General features: G+C 42.1%; 1 protein-coding gene across 3 annotated transcripts in view; it reads left to right on the top strand.

Annotated features, from left to right (window-relative positions):
- Positions 1-85: 85 nt before the first annotated feature.
- tp53bp2a (tumor protein p53 binding protein, 2a) overlaps positions 86-10,030 on the top strand; it is a 28,317-nt gene continuing 18,372 nt past the window's right edge. For all 3 annotated transcript variants that reach the window (XM_077581612.1, XM_077581613.1, XM_077581611.1), the window contains exons 1-2: positions 86-208; positions 459-608. In XM_077581612.1, coding sequence (XP_077437738.1) covers positions 582-608 — 27 coding nt within the window. In that variant the 5' untranslated portion in view covers positions 86-208; positions 459-581. The remainder of the gene's footprint in view (positions 209-458; positions 609-10,030) is intronic.

The raw sequence follows: 10,030 nt of genomic DNA, 5'->3' as shown, positions 1-10,030 counted from the left end.
AAAACAAGTGAATGCAATACACTTCTGTAGAAATACATTTCAAATGTATGTTTTGACTGTGCACCGCTCGGCCAGGTGGGCAGGGCTTGGATTCCACAGCCTCCTCTTCCTCCTCCTCCTGGCACGTCATTCTGGGCTCGGTTGCGAGCTAGCGAGCACCGCTGTACCAATACGGAGTTTGTGGCTCTTTCCCATCGTCTTTTCACGGGTAAGTCTCACCTAAAACACGCTCGATGCTACCGAATATGCTTATATAAAGAGGCTGTGTGTCGCCAAGTTGAGAGAACTGTTTTTTTTAAGTCGTCCACCGAGCTCGAGTCGTAACGAATGTGTGTAAAGTTGTTTAGTCGAAACTTCGTAGCTGAGGAGGCCATGTTATTAGTTGCAACAGGTCGGCAGTAGACGTGTAGGTTTTCCGATGAAAATTCGAAATATTTTTTCTTCTTCTTTAATGACAGGACGGCGGGGGTTACGGAGAGGAGAAAGTCTCCTTGCCCAAGGCGGCTTCACAGACTGTGCGGGGATTAAAGTCGCTCCGCTTTCGTCGAAACTGCCAGTGGTGTGGATTCATGCTTAGCTAAATGCGGTACGAAGCTAAAATGATGCCGGTGAGTGAAAAAATGTTTTCTACCTACACCCTTTTGCCATTGTGTTTATAATCCAATTTTAATGCTCAACTCACACACACCGTTCCCCCAATTTGACATGGCGAATGTGCAGTCGTTACTATGGCTATCGTTGTGACTTTAATGTTCAGTCTGATTGTGTACGTATGTACTGTAAAAGCGACATGACGGTCTGTGTTTGCTTTTATGACGTATAGTAGTGTTGACACTCTTCTTGGGACATGGTTCATGTTTATATTATGGGTGGGACGCGCACAGCTTGTCACTTATGTAATGTTTTTTGTACAATAAAATACAATGTTGCTTTGAGATACGAATTGCATTCGCTCCTCAACTTAAGAGTAGTATCTCAAATCATCAGTTCCCCATCGCAATGAATTGAAATTGCATTAAAAAGACACTTGGTTGGGCTGAATATCTGCACTTATATAATAAGTTGCTATGTAAAAATGATGTCAGCACTAAAATTGAAAAATGTGAATTAGGACAATAGTTTATACTAATGAATTTTGGTAGTGATTGGTCTTAGTTTTCAGACATTTAGCAACGCTAAAGTTTTGTTGGACTTCATTGGCAAGCAGCGGCTAACTGGCTAACACTACTGCCGCTGTCTGGGCAGCAATTAACCAAGCTTTAGCCAGCATTCAGACGCTGATGCAACCAAGGTTAGCGAGGTACGAATCTATCTTCTTACCGGCCAGAGATGGACGCTCTCCGCATAGGAAGCTGGGGTGCTCGGCCAGCTTTTATAGTATACTTACTTAGTGTAATGCCCTCACATGTGGGAAAGGAGAGCTACAGTCGATGCAATTTTCAGCCTTTTTTTTTTTTAAGTGTTGTTAGGACTGTAAAACGCTGTCATGCCTAAGCTGCTGTCAGCCACAGCTCACGACGCCCAAACACTCAATGCAGACTTGTCACACGCCACCCATGGCGCTGCATGTACGCAGGCACTACACTATGTTGTCTATGCATTTTATGCTTGCAATTAGTTTTTGTTTGTTAAAATACATTGTGTTAAAAATGTAAGTGCGTTTAAAGCATGTGTGTGTTTGTATTCAGGATATTTAAACTCATGTGTTTTTGAATCATAATTTGGAGTGTAATCGATTAATGTAGACATTTAAAAAAACATTTTTTTTTGCTTGTGAGCTGGAAAATAATTATTCACGAATTTTTGTAGCTCACGTCAGTCCCTAACCCTCAGGAAAATTGCGAGGCTTCACCGTGCACAAAAATGCCTTGTACAAACTCGTGTTGCATTTTGAAGGATTCTCTTCCCTTCCGCTCAGACTGGTGCTTCTAGTAAGACAGCTCAATAAGTGAATGAATCACCTAAGCGGCGGCTACTAGGTTGCCTTTAGATGACTTCCTCTTGGCGTGCGACCTCCGCCCGCTTACTCCCCGTGATGGCGTTTATCGGCGCGTGGACGGCTGTAAATATCGGCATCCTTTCAAGATTACTTTCATTATCAAGCACATTTGCCTTGAAGCTGTCACTAGTTGAATTTATATGCGAGTGTTTGAATGAGATACAGCCCCTGGGTTTTGCCTGATAAAAAAAACAAAACAGCATGTGTACGCCATCTCTGATGCGAGGTATTGTCCTGAAATGACAGCCGTAACCCATGGATGGTCCTGCTTGTACAGGCCAGGGGACTGGAGGCGAAAGAGAATGCAGTGTCGTAATTGCTTCCCAGGATTGTAAATAGAGGGGGAGGGACTTCTTTAGTGAACACAATGAGCTGTAGAGACTCTTCAGCTGTGCAATGTAGAGAGCAGATTGTATGTGACTGCGCTATCGCAGCACACCGATAAGTGACAGGCACCCTTTACTGCACAAAATAAGTCACGTGCCTCTGATTTATGATTTACTGTCCCGCTCCATTCAAACCTCCCTTTGATCGATGATTGGATAGTGAAACCTCCGAAGGTTGAGCACAGTCCATTTCAGGACACTGGTTAACCTCCCATAAGTTCACTCTATTTCTCACAATTTTGCCATCATAAAAAAAAATGTGTTTTTATACAGGGATGTGATTTTTCCGCTAATTCGCGGAATTCCGCTTTTTTTTACCCCCCCCCCCCAAAAAAAAAAATCCGATTTTTTTTTTTTTTGTATTTCATTGTGTATGCACATGACTCCGACAGATAACATCTTCTGCTATAACAAAGACATTTGTGGTATGCTCTAATATGAGTTACTTTTCATTTGGTCATGATACAATTATTTGTTCATGAAATTTGAACTCTTCAACATTATTTATGTGTTAACTTAGTAATCACATTAGTTAGATATGATGATATTCTCAGTGATAGTTTTTAAAAGCAAAGGCAGTCCAATGTTTTTGAATGTGACTGATTTTGAGTTGACTAAAACTGCCATTTTATATGGGATAGTTCAATATACATTGAAAATTCATGCTGTTGTTTTGTCTATTTCTTTGTCATGTTGAGTGCATTGAAAGTACTTAAAAACACGGAAAACCCATGAGCCCCCAGACCCCGGGCTAAATTTTCAGATAATTTCACTTTGGTCAAATCACATCCCTGTTTATAGTCTGTGACTCTGCCTAATGGTGAGTTGTTTTTCTTTGTAACAAACTAACGGTACCGTACTTTTTGGTGGTAGTACAGCTAAACACTGAGAATGTTGAATAGTTCAACAACAGCGTTAGGATGTCCGTGTGAAACGGTACAGAGCAGCTCCTTCGAAAGCCCTGACATTGTTGGCACGCCGCTGTCATGTAACAACCAAATTCACACGCTACAGCAACATTTTACCATGGTAAGTTGGCCGTGGGCGATTGATGTCAATATTCTCTCGAATAAAGTGGCTGTTGTCAATAGGCTCGTTCGTTAATGTCAATATTCATTGTATTACATACAGTTAAGATAATGAGAAAATTCTGAGTGAATTTTGCATTTTTTGGGTACGTGTGACGTTCGCAGTCACCAACCTCTTCGATGAAAAAAAGAAGCTTACTGTGTAGATTACAGGGATGTGATTTTTCCGCTAATTCGCGGAATTCCGCTTTTTTTATCTCCCCCCGCCCAAAAAAAAAAAACAGATTTTTTTTTAGTTTTTAAAAGCAAAGACAGTCCAATGTTTTTGAATGTGACTGATATTGAGTTGACTAAAACTGCCATTTTATATGGGATAATTCAATATACATTGAAAATTTATGCTGTTGTTTTGTCTATTTCTTTGTCATGTGAGTGCATTGAAAGTACTTAAAAACACGGAAAACCCATGAGCTAGCTGGGTGCCAGCGGCCCCCAGACCCCCGGCTAAATTTTCAGATAATTTCACTTTGGTCAAATCACATCCCTGAGATTAAGAGCAGATAGGCCTCCCTCTCTGAACACACATTTGTACGTATTTGTTCTTTTTTGCTGCGAAACCACAACACATGTCTCCCAATATGTTACATTGGTGGGAAAATGTGTGTGCGTGTGTGTGTGTGTGTCAACAGAAACCCGAGCATGCTTTCCGTGCAGCCGCTATAGGCTTTTGTGTCTGTGCCCTGTGGCTGTTACGTAAGCGCGTCGTCAACAGCGATGTTTAAACTTTTACCTACAAAGGAAGCGTTGTGAGAGCGACTATCGATTTGCAAGGCGAAATTATGCTTATGGTGGTTGCCAATATGTCTTCTTAGTGCTGACTACCATGGTCTTCTTTTTACAGTACGGCAATGCGCAGGCTTCGACAAGCAGCTTGTGCGTGTCCGACGGCTTGTAGTACAGAATTTAGCATCCAAGTGGTACAATTCCAGTGGACATTGTGGTGGCTCTGTATGAGGAAACACAAGGAACGTGGAGGGAACTCACCACTTTTGGTCAATGTTCATGTCTTAAGGCGGTGTACGACTGTACGAGCCTGGACACCATGTTGTGTGTCAGTGCTTGAACGGTAGTGTATATTCTGTTGCTGTTTTTTTGCCTCTCTTGTTACATTTCTCACAGAGTGGGAATTGCTTACCTTGTAATGTCACTTTGTCTATAAGTAACTTATTTTTTGTTGTGATTTGTAGTGCTTCAGGTTAAGCACCATGCTGTAACAGTTTCCTGTAATATGAATGTCTGTTAGGCTTCAGTCAGCAAGGTAGTTTAGAAAACACACTCTGCCCATCCCGTTAGGTTAAATGTAAATCGGGGTGCTGATTAAGTGCAGAAAGAGGTGGTCTCACCTAAGACAAAAAGTCAATTTAGGCAGGGACAAAAAGTCCATCTGGGTGGTTTCTGCCGCCTTGGCTTTTTTTTGAAGGACTCATGATGACATATTGGAGCTGTGTCAACGCTGAAAGCTGTGGCGGAGACAGCTGCGATGGCCACCGAGGGAAATACTGCTGCAGTGTCTCGCCACTGGGCAGTAATCAGCATTCGGAGGTGACACTGTTGGCTACTTGATCAATTTGCTTACCTCAGCTAGAAGCAAAAGTGTGCGACGACGAGCCCGCTAAGATCACCCTCCGGAGGAATCGTCAAGGATATGGCATTAGATTGGGTGTTGTTTTGTCCAAGGGATTTAGTCTTGAGGTGTCAAGCTTAACTATGATAGTCAATAGAGGTTTGAAAGTATTAATAGAATAATAATAATAATTTGATTACAAAAAAAGTTGAAGCAAAATCTCTGCCTCGAAACGTCACTCTGAACAGTTTTCCACATGGACTGATGTTAACGCATACAGCTGCACTAGTAGTTCACAGATCTGACTTTTGTCATTCCTATAGCTGGCACAAGACTTTTCGTAATTTCTGCAGCTGTCAGAATCGCCTGAGATTGGCTGGCGACCAGTCCAGGGTGTAGTCTGCCTCTCACCGTTCAGCCAGTTGAGAACGTCCTTGAACCCGATAAGATGGAAAATGCACAGCCGCATGAATCAATGTCTGTCCTGACACTAGAGTTGAAAAGCCTACTTTCTCTTCCTATGTCCCACAGAGGTGAATACAAAGAACTAATTGAGAGCACAAAAATGTTGCTCTGCACAGATCGACAGCCGGGATAGCTTATCTCACTTGGACCAGTTTCCAAATGCCAAATGAAGAGATAAGGAATCTTTTCTGACAGTGTTGTTTTTTTTCTCTAGCCAGTACCAATGTGGAATGTGAGAGGATGACCTTAGATTCGCTAGTTATCCTGTTGGTGCAGAGTAACTCAATTACAGAGCCATCCCCTGTGATCTGTCCGTCCCCGCAAATAGGAAAGTGCCCCTGTCAGAGGTTTCATCGCTCTTAACTCAATATGCGACCAATCACGTTTGAACAATGGTCTTCAGAGGCGAATTGACCCTGACAAGGAGAATGAGGGCTTCAAGGGTTGACATATGGATTGAGATTGGTGCAGGTGCTTCTAACCCACCTTTGTTCGAACTGCAGTTTTGATTGGCTTTCAAACTCTGCTGATTCACTACCTGTAAATCATAAATCATCCGCCAAGCGCACTGCGTGCGTTCACCCATTTTTCTGCTGCACATATCTGAATAATCAACGGGAGACTGCTACACTCCTGTAGCGCATTCCTCCCTGACTGTGATTGGTTGTGGCTGCAGTGTTGACGTTTGAAAATCTTCTCACAGTCTAAACAACTACCCCAGAGCTACGAAGGGTCCCGTTTCTTTAGGCAAGGCCGCATGCCTTCCAAATGCGTTTAAGGCCAAATAGCTATCAAAAGTCTTGCTTCTGCCAAGTTGTGGAGTTTGGTTTACCTCTGTCTGTATGCTTTGGAATGCTGGCTTGATTTTAACCCACACCAGTAAATAGCATGTCTATCATAGCAGTGTGACACCGTGTAACCCGCTGGTGAATTCTTAGGAAGCCATATCGTGCTGGGTGTATGCAAACAAGAAATAAAAGTTCCTTTTTAATCCTCTCAAAATCCAGAATATTTACATCCTTGTGCGAAAGTGCAAAGAAGAAAGCTATTGCTTTCACGTCTGATTTGCTTATTTTATAAACCCCTTCTAGACTTGGCAGAGCACCTTTCGCGTCATTGCGTGAACAGGTGACCGTGTAACAATAAACTATATTGACAGCTACAATATAACCGTGACCAAAATAATCCAAGGCTAATCCAAATCATTTTCTTTCTTTGTTTTTGATATATTTTCTTTTTTTTCCCCCAGGAGAGCTCAGTATTGTTCATTCGATTTGACATCATCATTGCTCTCCTTTTTTTTAAAAAACAAATAAATTAAAAAAAAATTTAATAAATGTTTTTTTTTAATATATATATTTTTTTTGTATGTGCGTGCGTGCGTGTATTCATCAGTTCACCTAAAGCCCATTAAAAAAAATCCCATACTAATAATAAAATATAATAATAAATTGCCAAATGCAGAAAGTTTTTGATATATTTTCTGTAACCCAGCTCACTTTGAGCTGCAGTTGTATTAATCTCTTAGATTCCAAAGCCTCGACTGGTTGCACGTAGAAATGGTTTGGTGCAGTGACGAGCCATGACGACAGTCCCTAAAACAACAGAATATCCACAGTTTATACTTATGATAAAGTGCTACACGTACTCCAAAGCAGAACTGGTGTACCACTACGTCACATCCATGATCACCAACACAAGTTCATTTATCAATATTAACGAATTTAATCTACCCTACAAAAAAAAAAATACCTGCACCTTTTACCCATATTGACAACAGTATCCCCAAAAAGAATGTACAGAACCAAACAAAACTGCCATATTTGGTAGAAACATATTTTTATTCGCACCTACGCTTAAACAATGGCAACGCACACTAGGTGACACAAAGGATTCTCTTTCTCTTTCTACAACCAAGAGAAACTGTTACAGTGTCTTTTTCTGTTCCAATCCCTCATCGTCAGCTCAATTCCTTGTCAGCCCTGTTTCAAGATGGCAAATCGAGCAAGTGCTGCCAGCTGCAGGTGCTTTATTGTCCCTTAGATGTCTTCTTATAGCACTCCTTGTGGTCGAGGGTTTGATGTTTGCTGCCTTTCATTTGGGGAGGTTGTTTTTATGTCTGTAAAAGAGGGCCCCGTGCACGTTTCCCTAACACTAACCCTAGCATAATGGACATGCCTTCACAGTCCGCTTGTTTCTTACGATCTTGATGAATGACTATTTAACTTTGGATGACAACAAAATAATTACTTGAGACTGCTTTGTAAGAACCGCCCGAGAATGGACGCTTGCAACATTAACAACATTAATGATTCGTCAGCTGTTGGCACAGTCGCTGCCTATAGAGTTGCAACAAGCCCAGTTTAAGCTTACCGTTGTAATACTGAGCCAGTAGCCTGGTGAGAAGCTGTATTTTTTTTAATATATATATATATATATATAGCAGATTAATTTAATCCCTGAGATGTGGTTCCAATGCCTCAGCCGTATCACGGCTCTGCTTTAAGAGTATCTGCAGTGAACCCTGCTGAGTTGAAGCCCACATGTGCACACTGTAATTGCCAGTTTGTCATTTTGAAGCTGTCATATCAGTCCAAAATGCACGGAAAGAGTTTCTGCATCTTTGATTGTGTTATAGAACTCGTATCAAAAGTTATAGTGATAGATTTCCTTCTCGCTTGGCCTAAGGTCAATGCACTTGCCTCTTGTCCTTGGCTCGCCACTGAATCGTTTGGTTTCCTAAGGCACTGAGTTCTCGTAAGTTCTCCTGTTTGTTTTGACACTCTCATCCGGTTGAGGTTTTTTAAATGGCACATACTGTTCAGACAAATGTTCTGTTAACATGCAAATTGTCGGGCCAAGAGTAAAATATTGAAGACGCCGTCTTAATAACGTGCCTTTAAACCATGAATGTATTAACTTATTAATCAGCTGGATAATATTTAACAAGGATTAGGAGTTGACAGCTAACTTGAAATGAAGTTATAGTACTCGTTACATGACAACAATGTACTCAACTGTGGCCCAAAAAAAACAAAAGGTACGCACTATCACGGGACACCTGTGTTCACCCCTAATTTTGATTACCTGATTAGTCAGACTTCCAAGTGTACAGGCTGCCTATTGGTCACAAAAATTTATAGTCACCGAAATGGCAAACTAACACGCATGCTAACATATTAGGCTAACCCGTTGCTCGGCTCTGGGTGCTGCAGTACTGAACTCCACAAGTCCACATTTTCCACTTGGCTGCAGCAGTAAGTTTCATTTCTGCCCTCAGTCCCGTCTGGTTAAAAAGTACAGTATTCTTTGTTGATGCCTCATTCTGACGGCGTTCAGTACTATTTATGTTGTGGAATACTGACTGGAGTATTGAGCCCCAATATTGATATTGGCCTTATTTTTGAGTCATGAAAGAGCCAACAGCCATGCACAAAGAGATGTGAATATTTGTTCTGGCTTATTTGATTATGCACATACTGCACATACCTGCAGTGTACTGCATCAAATATTTACTTGCTCAGTACAAGATCATTTTGGCCCTGGTACATTAACTTTAGCGCTAAGAGGAATTGGCTTTTCAGCAGGCACCATGCCCCCCCCCCCACCAGTCCCCCCCCCCCCCCCCCCCCCCTCGCTGTGTTGTCTCTCCTCCACTCTCCAAATATTAACAGGGTCATTTGAATGTCCTACATTGCTGGGAAATTTTGATGATGTCAGCTGCTCTGCTGTTGCTGGAATCCTGACTAAAGACACGTTAGAGCAGTTGTCATGATAACTAACTCACCAGGTTGGCCACAAAGGTGATGAGCAATCAGGAGGAGGACATTTGAACAGAGCTGTTTATAGCTTCCTCACCAGCTGCATTACTCTCGACGATGACTCACGCGCCGATTCACATTATCAATGGGTATCTGAATCCTAATAGGGCAGTCCATTAGTTGTGTCATACCTTTTGCTGTGCAAGACAACTCGTGCATGTTGCTAAGGAAACGTGACTCCTTCCCCCGGCGTCACTGATCTACTTGAAGATGAAAAGGGGAGGATAAAGCCACTTAGAACTGTGTCACAATTGCCCTCTTTCGCCGCCCGGTATAAAGACAACCCAGATACTTTTGTTTCTGGCTAATAGCTTCGGCTGCCTTGCATACTCGCTTTTGTATCTGTGACCCGGCTGACATGATGTGTTCCTACTGTGGCCCCTGTAGGCCTCAGCATCCCAAGAATAGAAACCGTTTAACAGCTCGACCTGGGGTTGGGGATTGAGGGAAAACGACGTAACACGATGGCCACTTATCCATGGCAGTACAATATTATAAACCAGTGCCTGATGCAGTATGGTACTGCACTGCTTTTACTTGAGCCTTATCAAAGCTGCCATTCCTACTGTGTGATCAGATTACATCTGAGAGCATATTCCTGTGTTGGCCCAAAAGCCTCTTAGGCATTAGATTAGACTAGATTAGATTAGAGTCTGTTTTATTGTCATGCCACGCCACTATTAAATGCAGTCTTACCAGAAGTGCAC

This window comes from Vanacampus margaritifer, chromosome 12, assembly GCF_051991255.1.
Source record: "Vanacampus margaritifer isolate UIUO_Vmar chromosome 12, RoL_Vmar_1.0, whole genome shotgun sequence".
In the NCBI taxonomy this organism is placed as follows: Eukaryota; Metazoa; Chordata; class Actinopteri; order Syngnathiformes; family Syngnathidae; genus Vanacampus; species Vanacampus margaritifer.
Note: the sequence above shows the minus strand (reverse complement) of the source record. Positions and strands in the feature narration are given on the sequence as shown.